The 17,140-nt window shown below is 40.1% G+C and overlaps 1 protein-coding gene across 4 annotated transcripts in view; it reads right to left on the bottom strand.

Annotated features, from left to right (window-relative positions):
* Positions 1-17,140, bottom strand: part of cacng8a (calcium channel, voltage-dependent, gamma subunit 8a) — a 35,262-nt gene that overhangs the window by 15,796 nt on the left and 2,326 nt on the right. For 2 of the 4 annotated variants that reach the window (XM_078175913.1, XM_078175912.1), the window contains exons 2-3: positions 11,202-11,535; positions 4,766-5,017 (exon numbers count right to left, since the gene is read on the bottom strand). In XM_078175913.1, coding sequence (XP_078032039.1) covers positions 4,766-5,017; positions 11,202-11,232 — 283 coding nt within the window. In that variant the 5' untranslated portion in view covers positions 11,233-11,535. The remainder of the gene's footprint in view (positions 1-4,765; positions 5,018-11,201; positions 11,536-17,140) is intronic. The other 2 variants (XM_078175914.1, XM_033637431.2) reach the window with 1 other exon arrangement.

The raw sequence follows: 17,140 nt of genomic DNA, 5'->3' as shown, positions 1-17,140 counted from the left end.
CAACAAAAACTATGTCAAAGTGTTGGTTTACAAACTCCCACAACTCATGCAGCATAATCAGTCTCATTTATCCAGTTGTATGCTCAGACAGCCCTTTCTGATGAGGAACTGAACGTGAACCTTATTTCTTTAAAAGCCAGACTCCATTGACAAAAACAATAATTTTACCTTGCTGAACACATGAGCTGCTGGTCTACTGCTGCCTCTATCTGTTAATTAGTTTTATTGTGTGACTTTGGTGTTTTAAAGAGTTAGTTTGGATTCATCAAAGTCACACAATAACACAAACATATATTGAACAAGGCAGCAACAGACCAGCAGTGTGTTGCAAGGTGAAATTACTATTTTTGTTAATGGAGTCTGGCTTTGAAGAGAGTACAGACAAGTTTCACTATTAGTTCAGTTCATCTTAGGAGATTGCTGTCTATGTGGGAATTACTGAGCACACTATTGGATGATTGAGACTTGGATTATACCGCATGAGCTATTTAAGAGTCTACACAGATATTTTGACGTAGTTTTGTTGCCAGTAAAAGCAGTTGCCTTTTACTCTAAATCATCAATAATTTTCTCAGTTTTTGGATTCTTCGTTCACCATGCAAGAAATTAACATTTTCTTTACGAGTTCGGCGCAAGACAGGATGAGTGAGTAATACACAAATGGTCATTTGACAGATGAAGCATTCCATTACCATGCTGCAGGTATAATGTTAACCGTGTTCACTATTTTAGGGTTAGCATAAAAGCATGCTAACTGGACAAAGGTACTGGACAAATGAAAATTTTGACTTGATGATGCATGCGAAGGTACAGGATCATCAAAGTTATTAAAATATATCCTTAGGTAGGCATGGATATCTGTACTAAACTTCAGGGCAATGCTTCCAATAGATGTCAAGACATTTCACTCAAAACCCCAAATGTCAACATCACGTTGGTGCTGGAGGAAAAGTCAGGGCTCACCAGAGTGATAGGGAAACATGGTGCGTCTTATTTGTACTGGGGAGTCAGAATTTCCAAGTCCCCAGTTGGAAATTTCAACTGAAACACCCCTTGAAGTCAGATTTCCAACTCAGGAAGTCAAATTTACCTCACCAACCCCAACCTCAAAATCCAATATGGCTGCTCCATGCATCAACAGTGGTTAAAGCTGTAGTAAAATACAGTTCATAGCACTTCGGTCTTATTTGCGTCTCACTAAGACACTCATATGCACAGTCCTGTCCAACTTCTTTCATTGGAAAAGTTGCTAGAGTTTGTATATGCACAATACGTTGTTATCAACTGGTATGGCTAACAATGCCTAAGATGGCTAGAACTGGTATTGCTAACAACATCTTGGCTTTCCGACTTGCTCGACTACATCCCAGTCAACTCAGGTTTGACATCATTCCCAGCTTCGACCTCTGACTTCAAAGGGAAATTAATTTTTTTTTTTTTTTTTAAATAATCTACAATTTAAAAGCATGGTAATCTTTATGATATTATTGTCAAATCAAGTGAATGGAGACATTCTAATTTGTTTTGATCTTTCACAATAAATCAAATCAGCAATTACAATCTGTAATTTTCTTGAGAACATATTATATTATTATTGTTATATGTCGTCTTTCTCTCTTCTGTATGGCAACAGACACTAAGTGGGCTTTTCACTGCCTCCACCGTGTGCCATTACCAGACTCACTGAAAGCTTTAGTTGTGAAAAAACAGCAGCCTGCTCCTGTTTTGTTCTTGTAAATCATAACAGAAACTGCATCGGTATGCTTAGATTTCTTTTTGAGAGGAAACGTTTGTTTACCTTGACAGCTATTTGTGCATTTCATGAAAAAAATAAATAAACATCAAGAGGAGAAGAGTGATCCCATGTTCCTCTTGCAATAAAGTGAGAGATAGAAAAAAATAAAATAAAATAAAGAATGTGAAAAGGACACTTCACACACACGTGCAAATAAACAAAAGTCAACCAAGAAAAAGCAAAATCAGATATTTTCAAGACAGACTATGGCATACAACATGGCCGCTATAGGACAGAATTATTTATCCTATGGGACCGGGAACTTATAGACAGAAGCGGGATCCATAAATGGGCTGAATAGACTGGCAGATTGGCAAAGGACAGAGTATCTGTCTGACACCTGGGATGATTTCTGAAAAACAACAAAAAATCTTTCTAAATGAAAAAGCTTTCAAAATCAAACTATTAAACCTGATAAACTACTTCTGGATGAAACTTCTGAAGCTCCATCAAATTTCCTTTCATGTCAGATGTGATTGCACACAGCGGAAAACGCAGCGAAAAGGCTGCTGTTCTCTTGTTTATGATAATTATACTACTGCCTCAAAATGAATGTGGTAATTTACTGGTGTTAAAATGCAACTTGTCACGCCTTTAACTAAAACACAAGAACCTTTATTATAGATAGCCGCGGCCTGTAAACCTCATCTTGTATATTTGTGAGCGTGTTGTGTGTGTCCTGTCCTATTAAATCTGTCTGTCAGCTGCAGCAACGCAGGAAAACTACTTAATCATACACTGGATGAGTCACCACTCATATCTGAGCTCCGGGGCATTGTGATGAGTTTTATGTTGAATGCATAGTATGAGTGTGTACTGTATATGTAAGGGTTAGTGTGTGCCTTTGCATGGAAAAACAAGTGCCAAATTAAATACCAGAATAAGTAATGGCATTGTAGATTTCTGCAAACCATGGATATGTTACATTTGTATGTTATTATGTAGCGGATATCTTAAAACTTTGTTTACTTCCGTTCCAATAACACTGTGGGTAACATTTGGTTAGGTTTAGCCACAAAACCCACTTGGCTATGGTTAGGAAAGATCATGTTTTGGCTACAATATCCGGTTTTGGTGGCACAATCCCAGCTGGGACTGAAGTAAGCTCTTGGCAACTAAAAATGAAGCTCTAGTGAAAGTTCAGACAGGAAGACTGTAATTTTGCATGCTTAGACCTGCAATTTATTCCTCATACCATCTGCCATACAAGCCTTGCATACATGCTTATTCACAGTTTCTTGTTGTCATTGTCTGGGACTGTCAATCAAGATATCAGCGGATGCCAGTTAACCAACAGCACAGCAACACTCCTTCATTGTTACCTTGCTGCTGTCTTTTTAAATGTGATTTATTTGCTGCTTGTGGTATGTTCATGCTGCAGCCTGCACCCTCCACTCCCCCATCATCCCCTGGTCTACACAGATTCATCGGGCTCATCAGCCACATCAGCCTCATTAGCTTCTTCAGCCTATCAGACTCATCAAAGTCACCAGCTACCACCACTAGCATCAGGACTCCATTGGGGATTTATCTTGCTGCTGCTCAAGGCTGATGCCCTTGAATTACAAATTCTCCCTATAGAGTGTAAGTGCCAACATTTCTCTGTCAAGTCTTAATTATCACTTATCATCTATTAAACTGTACACCTGCAATCTGTATTAAACTTTTTTTTTCTCATTCATTCGTCTCTCCTGATCGACCTGTTTTTGGTAGCACGATCTTGGGTGAAATGGAGTGATGTCTCTGGAAAAACCAATTCTTGTGGCAGAACCCCCGGTGAAGCTTTGGGTTACTTAAAAACCCTTGCGTTTGGTGGCTGAAAAGCTGCTGGAAAACACAACAATGACTCAGTAAAAGAACAATCCATTTTGTTGTTAATGGTCTCAAATATAGACAAAGTGATAGTTCCCCAAAAGTGAAGCCAAAACATCTCGATTGCCCCCTGGTGGCTGGCTGCAGTTTAGGTCATAAATGCCTCCAGGTTAGTGGAAGGTACATGGTGTTTTTTTGTTTTTCTTATGAGTTTGGTTTTATTTCTTTGAGTGACAGTCATTGTGCTCGCAATCAACGGTGCTGCTCGCAACTGGTTGGACTTGTGTATTAGCAGGAACTTGACACCATTGAGACTGCGACTGCACAGACTCATGGCTCCGAATGATGTCAGCAGGGCAAGATAGCAGCAGCTGTATCCGTGATATTTTGGGTCCTTTTTTGTACAGTGGGAGTGGTGGAGAAACCTTGTACATCTCCATACACAGTCTATGGTCTTGAACAGGATTCTGCACATCAGCAGATGTTTCACCTAGGTGTCACACCATCCACCATCCCCTCAACCTCTGTAGTATATGAGCTGGCAATGTCAGCTCATATACTACGTCACTTGAATGTTGATATGATACATATGAAATGTACAAATGTAAAATATTTCTGGTTTGCAGAGACATACAATGCAAACATTTTCTTTAAGTGGCTACAAGTGGATCAGGAAAAAATGAGGCAAAGCTCAGATCTATACATGCTGACATCTCGTCTTAATTGTGTGACAATGCCAAGATGCAGCAAAAAAGTAAACACAGGGGATCATATCAGCTTTTCTAATGTCTCACAAGGTCACATAGCTGGAAAAGTTCAACCAGCATCCACTCAGGCTGCTCCTTACCAATTATGAGATGTCACTGACCTCATAACAAATCTGAAAGGTTAACAAGCAGATCAACAAACACTCACGTAAGCAAAACTGGAGCAATTTATCATACTAGCAGCGTGTGTTTGTGAATACGAGCACCTATTTATGTCTGTTCTGATTACACTGACAAACACACTGACCTCAGCAAGACCCTCAAGTGGCCAGCACATGACAGAACAAATACACATTTAACCCCCAACGCATCGAAAGGTTCCCACGGCCTTGCAAACTCATACGCGCACACTCATGCGTGAATGTGCATGCACATATGCAACCAGCTGTACCTTCCAGGCAGCAGATCCTCCAGAGGCCAGAGTGGGTGAGTGCCCCAGGGTCCTTCTTGTCTTTATTGTTGGACTCATCCTGGGAAGAGTTGGCCGTGCTGTTGCAGATGAAGGCGCGGGCATACAGCCAGTAGTCTGTACCGATGGCCACCGTCATCAGGGCAAAGGCCGCAAACGCCCCCATGGTGGTCAGCAGAACCTGGATGCCCCGCTCACACCACACCAGCGCTGGGCGGGGAAGGAAACTGATGTCTGACAAAAACACAGACAGAAAAAAAGTCATGTGTAACACATAAGTTGTTAGTCATTTAAAAGAGTAATCAATTACTTTACTGAATTACTCCCCATAGAAAGTAATGTGTTACACTACTTGTTAATTTACTTTTGCGTTTCTCCACAACAACGACTGAGATGCATTGTCTTGTAACTGCAAGTTAACAATAATATAATATTAAACCTTATACATGCCCACAAATCAGCATCAAACAAAGATCAGGAGAACCAAACTGGCACTGCAGTAGGCTTTAACTGCCTCAAAATAAAACTATATTACATAAAAGAGGTTGGCCTTCACAACACAGCCCAACATAGAAAGATATTAATTGCCTCACAATAATAAAGTAATAGGCCTAAATAGAATAATATAAAGAATGGCCTTCCTAACACTATTAGATGATGACACACTTAAAAGAAAATAAACATGTTTGAATGGCATATGAACTGCATTTAACAGGCCAAACACACTCAAACAAAATCAGTGGAGTTGCTTGCTCACCAAACCGTGGCTTTATAGTTTAGTCCAGCTTATGTTATGTTTTATCACTAAAGCAGTGGTTCTACCTCATGAGATCATCAAATTATTTGTCAGACAACCTGTTCCTCCTCTGAGTCAGCACAAGACTGCCCAGTGTGAAGAGCCAATCACTGAACGCCCACTGTTTGCCTACAAGTTATGCCGGCCTTCCACCAAATGACTTTTCAAGCAGTTTCATTGTCACAGACAATTTCCACTGTCAGACTAAAATCCTGAGTGTTTTACTTTAGTTGATGCATGCTCCTGGGATCTTGATTGCCATGGCGAATTGAGTAAACTCTCATTTAAGGGTGAGGAGAGGGGCTCATTTGATTGGTGTGATGTGAATCGGCTGTGTAAAACCCACTCAACACGCACAGTGTGCCAAACTTGCAAAATCCGCCTGGCCACACCCAGTTGGTGAAGCATGAGTGTGCTGCGCCTCCGCCTCGCCCGGTCGGCGAAACTAGAGGCCTTGGTGTTTAATTCAGTGTGTATCGGATCTACCAACCAACATTTACTGTACTATAGTGAGAATCCTAATTTTTGAATCAGGTCACCTATCATTCCCATGGTCTCCTTCCACTAAAATAGCGCAGCTATCCAACAGAGGCTGGTAGCAAGTGGAAGTGTCAAAATCAAAAACGTGGTTTTCAAGCATAGTTTGGCGAAACTGACAAGAATAGACATATGACACCTTTTGTCTTGTGTATCTAGACTTATATGTTTTTTTTGGACATGTTCTGATCAGGGGTTTGGCATTATATTTTCCACCAGGTGCAGAATGGGGAATAAATTCAAAAGGAATCTAGTTGTAGTACTGCAAATAGTGACCCTGCAAGATCCCCAGCCTTTGCAAAATCTTTAAAACTCACATTGTCTTTAGATGTGAAAAGGGTGTCAGACTTTAGTCTTTTAAAAGTAAATAAAGTATTCTAGTGCATGGTAGGCCTACTGATTTTAAGACTAAACACATATCTAAAGAATCCATTCATTTCAATATTCAGGTTCATGTGAAACTAAATAATCTGTGGTTTCAGTCATTTATTTCCACCAAGGTTAAAAAATGCCTCAAAAGGCTGAAATTAAAAATGAGGTGCTAAAAATAAGACATGTAACCATTTTTGCATTCTGCCCTGTTCACAATTCATGCATTGAACTGTCAAATATTTATGCATTAATAGAAATACTGTCCCCCATGGGCTACTGTGGGTGACTGGTGGGAGCTGCTGATGGGGTTGAGTCTTCCCATTGCATTCTGGGTGAGCAGCACACTGGAGTAGTTTTTAATCAAAAACCAGCGTACACAGCCTAAAGCAGAAAAGAAATGTTGGCAGCAGAGGAACAAAAATGCCGACCTGATAAATCAACAAAAATATGAGACATCAAATATTGTTATAAAAATGAACAGTGAAGGGTGGAAGATGGGGTGCTGGGAAACACAGAGATTCCTCCTTTGTAAGTCTCTCAATGAGTTTCCCTGAAAAAAAAAAAAAAATTCAAATAAAGTTAGAAAATCCAATATTTCATGGATCAGTGGATTCTCTCAGCAGGTAGGAACATTTGAATTCTGACCTTCTTGTCAAAATCTAGATTTCCAATAGACTCACTTTAAGAGGTGTTAATATCAAAAGAGTTTGCTGATACGAAGGGCAATCTTTGGAGTTTATTTGCTGATAAGATCAATAGGACATCAGGTAGAAAAATACTAATAAGCTTAAGTGGAAAAGACGCCGAAGGGCAACTGAAAAAGAGCTAAAAAGAAATGCAAAGCTGAGGTTTATGTAGACATTAATTAGAAAAGGAAGGTAAAAGAGACAAGAGAGGAGTGGATGATGAGACGAGAAGAGATGAGTGCGGAAAAGGAAAGAGGAGAGAAGAGACTGAAATGGAGGCTGAGAGGTGAACAGTGAAATGAAAGACAAGAGAAACAACACATCTGTTGTGCTTTAGGAAACATAAATGAAACATCCAGGGAGAGAAGCAGGGAGGGGGCAGATCTGAATAAACGCACTGCATTCAACCATTTAGTTCCTCAGTAAGATTCCAATCGTTTGACTACACATAGTGGACAAATGCTGGCATGAAAACTCATATCTGGAAAACCCAGACTGCAATTTCCGTTCATGAGATCCACAAACGGGAGCGTTAATGTAAACAATCCATCGCACAGAGAATATCAATCCCAGTGTGGGCTTTTAAACGATATGGCTAATTCAGTGGGCCTGAGGGGTGTTTCCATGGCAACACAAATCCGAAAATAAAAGAGACCACTGGTACATTGACCCTGAAACTGACCCGCCTGCTGCACAAGGTATGTCCAAACAAGACTGCAGAAAGAGATCATTGCACTGGGGGTAACACTTTACTTGAAGGTATCGACATAAGGGTGACATAACACTGTCATAACTATGATATGACACTGTCATGAACTTGTCATAAACATTATGTACATGTCATAAATGTTTATGATTGCTGTCATTAAGTGTCATTCAGTTTTTGTAATGACAAGTTGACATTGTTTGGGTTGTCTTGATTATGACAACTTGACATTAATTAAAGTGACATTTCCAGAAGTTGTCTTTGTCATGACAAGTTGACATTAAATTTGTTTGGGATGTCCTTATAATGACAACTAGACATTAACCACGATGACATTACCAGAAGATGTCTTTGTCATGACAACTTGACATTAACAAGAAATGCACCTCTTTTAGTGTTTATGACAAGTTGACATAATGATTATTATTGTTATGACAAAGACAACTTCTGGTAATGTCACTGTAATTAATGTCAAGTTGTCATAATCAAGACAACCCTAAAATGTCAACTTGTCATCACAAAACCCGAATGACACTTAATGACAGCAGTCATAAACATTTATAACATGTACATAATGTTGATAACAGGTTCATGACTGTGTCATGTCATAGTTAAGACAGTGTCATATCATTCTTATGTAGATACCTTCAAGTAAAGTGTAACTGCACTGGGTGGTAAAGTAACACCATTCAGACAGTGAGTGAATAAATGGATGACAAGATTTTTTTTCCTGAAAATGTGTATTTGGTTTTCCTTTATCAATTCTTTGTAATGCACTTTAACATTATGTCACTTTTTTATACCTCAAAGCTCCAGTGTGTGGGATTTGCAGAAAATGTCTCAAACAGGCCCAACAGCATTGGAGAAACACTGGTTTGTGATGTCAAACTGCTTTATGAAGTGTTTTACCAGTTTTTAATCACTTGGCTCATTTTCCTTTTTCTTTTGGAGAAGAAGAAACCTCTGCAGATAATTCCAGTTCACACTGCTAGATGCCATTATCATCCCCCTAAATCGTACACACTGTTCCTTTAAAATAAAAGCCTCAACATCATTTAGATGGTACACTACCTTGTAATAGTAAGAATGGTCCTGTCATTCCCCCATCCGAGCCCTGAATGTTCTTTCTTTTCCTAGGATGGCCAAGGCATGACTAGCTCTACTATCCCTTTGATTGACTAGTACTCATTGTCTTTGTTGGTTGGGTTGTTTAGGTTAAGGCAAGAGGAGTGAGATTCGTTAGGGTTAGGGTAAGAATGTCAGGGTAATAATCCATAGAAATCCATAGACCAATGACATCTGGTGACATTTCTGAAGAAGATGGAAGACATCCGTCGAAACACGTCAAGGTAAAACAAACCTTATCTTGTCTGATATAAAAGAAAAGAAAAACACTAATGTCAGGGTAAGCCGATTAGAAGCAGAGTAAGGCAGAGTAGGGTGGGTCATGCCTTGGACACTATATATATAAAAAAAACAAAAAACAGAGAACATATGCCCTGAACGCCTGTTCTTGCACTATGTAACTCTCAGGAGTTCCCCTGATGAAAGAGCCTAATGATTTAAAACACTACAACACACACCACTGGTTACGTGTAAGAAGCTAGCTTAGTTTATCTTTTTTTTGTTTTTGTTTTTTTACAACTTTTAGTCTCCTTGGCTTGTTGGTAATTGTCGACTCAAGTGGTGCGTACCAATTGTTGTAAAGTCCTTGTATAATTTGTCTGGTGGATGCTAAAAGAAGCTAATGTTTGCCTCAGAGAAATTAGAGCTTCCCTGCTAAGCCATCAAGAGTAACATTAAGCTAGCTAACTGACTTTTTAGCTAGCTAGCAAAAAACTTAACATTTTGTTAGGGAATACAAAGCAGCTGAAAGTTAAGGGTCTACCCCCTTTTTTACATTCTAGATCCCAACAGCACGGAAATGTATTTCTTTGTAATTAATTCATTCATTTTGAGTAAGCAAGGATCTTCATATTGATTGAACTCTATCTAATTTTGGCAAAACTTCAAACTGAGCCATGCTGATCAAATATGCGCCAAAATTATGTTACTGCAATGTGTATTGCTTGCCTCAAGTGTCTTCAGAAACATTTAAGTGTACTGCTTAGCACTAAAATAAGAATGTTTGTGACCCAGCGGCGAAGTTGGAAATGGTCGACTGAGGCACCAGGTATGGCCCAAAGGCCGGAGCACTTTCTCATTTTACAGCTAAACATTTCACTAAAATATGTTTCTGAGAACACTGAGGTGAGAAATAGGCAATGACGTAACATAATCTTGATCCATGAGCAGCAATTGACATGATTGGCAGCTGTATTAGAGACTCCACAGCTCTGATTGGTTGTTTTCATTCAGCAAGGGTGGATTTTAGCGAATGCCATTAGAGGCAGTAGTAGTTAATTTCACAGACTATCTGTCTCATATCATACTTTGTGTCTGTTGTGACAGTTTCAGCAATTATGACAAAAAGTTATTTTCCTAAAGGTTACCAATTGTAGCTTTAATTTTAAATCTGGATTTTGTCATTTAAAACCTAGTTTTGCTAAGCTCTGAGTAGAACTAATTTTGGATTAAATTCATCTTTGGTGGTGCAACCCAGCCTGAGTGTGTAAATTTACTTCAGTGTGCAGATACAAGCCACTTCAGGCAAAAGTGGGGAATTGAAAAAATATATTTTGTGCTCTTACATATGAAAACACAGCTCAGTTGCATCCAGCGTAGACAATGAAAGGTTGAGTATCCTAGCTTTACTTGAGCCTGATTGGTTAGCCTCATCAAAAAATGTACCAACCAACCAAGGCTGCATTTTGCATTTAAAAAAAAAAAAAAATCTGTTTTCCAGAGTTACGTTGCATGTAAATACAACATAATTAAAACTGAATGACATTTCAAGTTTCACACAGATAATTTCAGTTTTGCAGAGCTGTTCAATTAAACCAACACAAATTAATTTTTCACAGCATGTCAATGAATTATCTTACATGTCAGCACTCCCTCCAGTCATCTCTAAATAAGAACAAACATTGGCTCGGTTACACAAATGCCAGCGCAGATTAATCAAAACCGCTTGCCCTCTGAATCCAAACCTCTGTACACATCTGCACTCCAGTATATGTGTGTGTGTGTGTGTGTGTGTGGTTTCCTGCACAACTGTGTTCACCCATGCTTGTTTGTGTGTTTGAATGTTGCTTGAATATTTATATGCATGTCTCATAAATGTGTGTATGCATAAAAGAATCCACATGTGCATCTGGTGGTTTGCTGCTTGTGTATGCACATGCACGTTCGCCCATGTGTGTGTGTGTGTGTGTGTGTTACCTGAGGGTATGTTTCTGCCTTTCGCCTCCATCTCTCCTCCCCCCCGCTGCTGCTGTTCTTCTTCTTCTTCGTCGGTGAAGAGCGCTCCGTAGCCCCGGTCCGAGCTGCCTCCATCCACCGTTTATTCTTCGCTTTCTCTCCCCTCTTCCCTCTGCCTCTCCCTCTCGTCTTATCCCTTCTTTCTCCCTCTTCTTCTTCTTCCTCTTCTCCTTCTTCTTCTTCTCCCTCTCCTCTCTTTACCTTGAGCACTCCTTCTCTCCTTTCCAGCGAGCGGGGGATACTTCACTTGGCGTCCTCTCCTCTCATTGAATTGTCATGGCAGTCATCTTAGCTACTGAGAGAAGGAAGAAAGAGGCGGAGGGGGGTAAAGAGCAGATGAGAGAGAGAGTGAGAGGAAAGACAGAGAGAGAGGAAGAGAAGCAAAAGACAAGGAGAAGATGAGGAGGAGATAGGAACGAGTGTGAGGAAGAGATGAGAAGAGGAGATGAGGGGGGGCAAAAGGATGGATTCGATTAACGAACGTGACATGAGTCTTGAAACCAGGGGATGCTCCTGTACAGAAGCATCTCCCATGCAAACATGTTGTCTATATGACAATGACGATATGTCTTTGAATAAACAAACAAACAAACATCCAAAACCTGATGCCAACGGGAGAAAACGAGCCCCCGTCAAACAAGAGAAGCTGGTTTGCCTCTACAGAGAGAGAGAGAGAGACATACAGCAACAGAAAAGAACAGGCGATGCGAGAGAGCGTGCTCTATTCCATTGCCATGGCAACAGTGAATTCCAAAGTCTATGGCGGAGCTGGCGAGTGCGTATGTGTGTATATGTGTTTGTGTGTGTGTGTGTTGGGGGAGTAGAGGGATGGATGTAACAGCTGAGAGGATTTTGCTGAGATTAAAAAAAAAATAGTGTGTGAATTCCATTGGTGTGCAGAGGAGCCTGGGTGTCATGCATGACGGATGCAAATACACTCACACACACACACACACACACACACACACGCCCACTTACAGGTTTATGTTCTGGATGTACACAGTTGCATATAGTACATGAGGAATGGCCATTCACAGGAGAGATGACAGATTTGTGAGTCACTGTGGTCACAGTGTCTCGACATGTTTCATCCATCCAACTTTTCCTCCTGTTGGTGCAATGGTTTAATCACAAGCATTTAGTGCTATTTCATGCTTTGAAATGCACAATGCAGATTTCGCACAGCTGAGAGATCCAGAGCAAGCAGGGAGTCGATGCCTTGCTCGAGGGCATTTCACCAGAGCGGCAGCTTTTCCTGCTTGAACTCACATCCCACATTTCAACAAGCAGAGAGTCTTCCTGAAGAGAAAATCCCCGTCGGCATTGACAGAGGGTCAGGCTTTGCTGTTTTTTTTTTTTTTTTTTTTTTTTGCAAGCTGTTGCCGAAACTGCAGGGCACCAAAAACCCACATGAAAGGCATCAACAGCACCACAGCAGGGGATCCCGTCAACAACACATCTCTAAGGCATTTCTGACCACAAACTCCTTTTAGAGATTCCCAAGAAAAACGACAGCATCAGTCCTTTGTTCAAATGCCTCAATACGACAAGTGTTTACGTTTAACTGACAGAGGACCTCCAGCAGACTCATGGATTAGTAGTGACTTTTGTCTGCAACCCAATCGCAAGAAGGAATGTTGGTGTTGCATGTTTCCGCAAAAAATCAACCCGGTCTCACTCCGAAGTTGTCCAAATCAGGTGCTTGGTCAGTGACTTGCGGCATCAGACACTGATGAAAAAGCCAACCATTTAAGTCAGCATGACATGCAGCGTCCCAGAACGTCAACAACCAACGAAGTCAGGGTACCTTGCACGTTGTATCTGGACGTGGAAAGTCCATGACCAAACGTCGATATGCGATGAGGTCAGAGTAAGAATGTGTTGGAACAATGGAAATGTTACATTTGTACATAACTATGTAGTGGATATATTTCTTCATGTTTCAACAATGCTCTGGTTAATGTTAAGTTAGGTTTTGGTTTTGGTTATGGTTAGAAAAAGATCATGTTTTCACTTAAAATCCCCACTTTCAGTGGCACTATCCCCACTGGAACTACAGTGACTGGTAGCTAAAAAGACGAAAGAATGACGATGGCAATGACTCACTAAAACGCAAATGGATATATTGTTTGTTGCTTGGCAGGCGTCTCACCCACTTGACACGGCCATCTAACATCCCCCCTGCCTCCTGGTGACAAATTGAGCTCATACTACCTTATGTTAGAAACACTGAGTATGAAATGTACAAATGTAATGTATCAGTGGTGTGCAGAAATGTACAATGCCAACATATTCTGCTAGCAACTGGCTGTAGTCTCTTAGAAGCAAAGGTAGTGCTAGAGTGACAATTTTATGCAGCTACAAATCTTCACTGAGACAAATTTTGGTAGACAAAATTGGTCAAAGAAGTGTGTGACTTTGACATGGGAGACTATGTATGCCGGTGTAGACCCACTTTCCAACAGACAATCGGCCCTGTTTTTTTTAGCTATTACTGCTGATCTTTTGTAACTAGTGATGGCCAAATGAAGCCTCATGAAGCATTTTCTTTATTTTATGAGCCCACTAGATGGCGCTCTTGGTTTAAAAAGGGAGGCTCAAAGAATGGCAATTCAATGTATTTTCAATCTTTTGTTGAAAAAAAAAAAAGCGCCATCTAGTGGGCTTATAAAATAAAGAAGATGCTTCATTAGGCTTTATTTGGCCATCATTATTTGTAACCCTCACTTTCTCCAGCTGTTTTGGTAGGCAATGAGAAGTGGTATGGTCACGCCAATAAAGGTATCAGATTGCAGAAGGCTATGAACCACTTTGGAAGCCAATTACATGCAACATATTTTGTCATTTAGTTTGGAAGACTTGTTATTATTAAGTAAACTTTACTCGCCCAAAAGTTCTGTACTAACACAAAACAGTTCTTTGGAAAACTTGATGACAAACTTAATGGAGATGCTTATGTTACTACCTGACTCAAAGACACCTGAGGACCATCCAAACCTGTCTGAATTAGAGCTAAGAAAAATTAGGCCAGCTTCTCTGATCAGAGCTTATAGCCACACATGTATTACACATAGTGACACACGGACCAAAAACCCATAGAAATAGAGTGGGGAACCTACAAGGACCTGATTAGACTGAAAACACATTGGATGTGGTTTTGACTTTGGTTTCGCTTTGGGTCTCAGTTACTATAAACCAAGTCGCTAGAATCAGACTGTTCTCATAAACAGTACGTGTGTTTTCCTACAAAAAGTAATGCACACAAATTTATACATATCCAACATATTTTGAAAGGCTGCAATCAAATGACAAATGCGCTGATGGGAGTAAACAAGGAAGAAGTCCCGAGTGGTCTTATAAGGAGGTAGGTTGGGGTGGTGGATGGGTCACAAAAACATGGACTTTTCCAGGGAGATGCATGTTCAGCAGCGTGTAAACTTTGAGTGAACTCTGGGTCATTTTAAGGTACGTTCTAACGACAGTAACTTTACTTGCCTAAAGCTAATCTCTGTGACTTTACGCTAATTATGTAACTGCACGTTAAGGACATAACATGATAAGTGGGGCGCTAATTCGTAGAATACCATACGAACTGTTGTGTCTGCATGATCATAGGACACATAAGGATCACATAAATCTATGAGGAAACGTTACCAGAATAATGTTGGTATTGCACGTTTATGCAAACCACGGACAAACTAAAAACAACCAGTTTTGTTGTCTGTTAGTCTCGAACAGCGGTCTGCAGCTTGGCAGATGTCTCGTCTAGGTGTCAAGCTACATCACTTTAGAAACACTGACATAAAACGAAGAAATACAACATATCCATCGTTTGCAGAAATGGACAGCAACATTGTTTTCTGGCAACTGGACTGAACCACGAGGACCCATAAAGACCTCTTGTCTGTTCTGTTAGTGATAGATTAACAGCAGAGAGGTGTGACATCTGGAAACATTCCCTGCCAGTGCAGCTGTCTCTCCTTTGATGAAATATTAACACTGACGCTCCTGTAGGCAAGATGTGAATAGTTTCAATAAAAAATACAGAACCAGTTTTTCCACAATCAAAAATGATTGATCAAAAACATGGTCAGACAAAAGCTGACAAAATCCCCATGCGATGGTCTCATTATTATGTAAAAACATGCTCAGTTTATTGGACTAAATCACAAACGGGGGGGTTGTGACAGAAAAGAGTCTCCCATCTCATCTCTTTTAAATGAGACCCTGCAGATTCTGCTGTTGTGTGAGTCTAACAGGAACTGTTCTCAGTGAAGAGAAAGTAATGAATCAAAATTACAGGCAGAAATCAAAGCGTTTTATGGCAGCAAATGAGCAAGGAGTCCATCCAGAGAAAACTGTACACACTGACGCTGGCTGAAACTCTTCAACACCTCCACCCCCACCAGAGAATAATAATAAGAAATTTAACGTTGCCTTGCATGATTTTTGGCTGATGAAACTTTCAAACTTCCAAAATGTCCCTGTGAAACTGCCAAAGTGTGAAGTTTGCTCATGTAGCATTTAAACACATCCTTTGCTTGGGGCCCATAGACAGAGAAAAAGCACCGACATGTTGTCTGTGATGTCACTGTCAGGTTACTAAAGAGAAGCTCTGAAGATTGAAGTTTTGGTTTCCTGCTCAGGGATGAGCCTGTTGGCTGCAAAATGAGGGATGAGCAATCAACACAGCCTCACAGGCTGAGACTCATTTCAATAAGGCAAATGCTCTCTCGAACATCTCTTGTTGCCTTGAATTCAAGAGATGAATTCAAGGCAATCTCTTGTTGCCTTGAATTCCATCTCATACCAATCATGGCAAAAGTCTAGATTTTGGTTATTCTATTCTATTCTATTCTATTCTATTCTATTTAATTCAATTGGATTCTATTCTATTCTATTTAATTCAACTGGATTCTATTCTATTCTATCTAATTCAATTGGATTCTATTCTATTCTGTTCTATTCTATTCTATTTGATTCAATTGGATTCTATTCTATTCTGTTCTATTTAATTCAATTGGATTCCATTCTATTCTATTCTATTTGATTCAATTGGATTCTATTGGATTCCATTCTATTCTGTTCTATTCTATTGGATTCTATTCTATTTAATTCAATTGGATTCTATTCTATTCTATTTGATTCAATTGGATTCCATTCTATTCCATTCTATTCTATTCAACTGGATTCTGTTCTATTCTATCTTCTACTTTACTCTGTTCTGTTCTAAAGCATTACTCTGGCATTGTTCCATGATCTCCTCCTCTTCTTCATGCATTTAAGCAAAATTTCTAGACCCATACAAACCTACAGACTGACCGTTGTCAACCTCGTCAAGCTGGTGCTGAAAGTTTATGAACTGATGGCAGCCTTGATTTCGGAAAAAAATCGAGATACTGTCAGGGGAATACTGAGGCTTTTCACAAAATTGAATTCTGCCAAATCTCAATGAGACACTTATGTCAATGTTTCTAAAGTGAGGTAGTATATGAGCTGACTTGAGAAGTCAAGGGGACGGAGGATAGCGCAGCACCCAGGCAAGACGCCTGCCAAGCTGCAGACCACTGTTCGAGACAAACAAACAACAAAAACAGGTGTTTATTAGTGACCAGTAGTCACATTTCCAGCAGAAATCTGTTGCTGCTTCAGTGGCTTTTGTGCCGCCAAATGTGGTGGTTTTTAGCGACCAGTAGCAACTTTTTCAGGAGAGTTTTGCTGCAGAATGTGGATGTTTTTTCACAACTCCTGACCACTTTTCTAGTGGCCTGTGTGTCAGAGATTGTGGGTTTGTTTTAGTGAGCCGTTGTTGCTTTTCTGGCAACTTTTGTGCTACCAAATGTGTTTCTTTATTATTTTTTTTTTAACCACCGGTGGCTACTTTTCCAGTGGCCTTTGTG

The sequence above is a fragment of the Epinephelus lanceolatus genome, chromosome 16, assembly GCF_041903045.1.
Source record: "Epinephelus lanceolatus isolate andai-2023 chromosome 16, ASM4190304v1, whole genome shotgun sequence".
Classification (NCBI taxonomy): domain Eukaryota; kingdom Metazoa; phylum Chordata; class Actinopteri; order Perciformes; family Serranidae; genus Epinephelus; species Epinephelus lanceolatus.
This window is presented reverse-complemented; position numbering and strand designations above follow the sequence as displayed.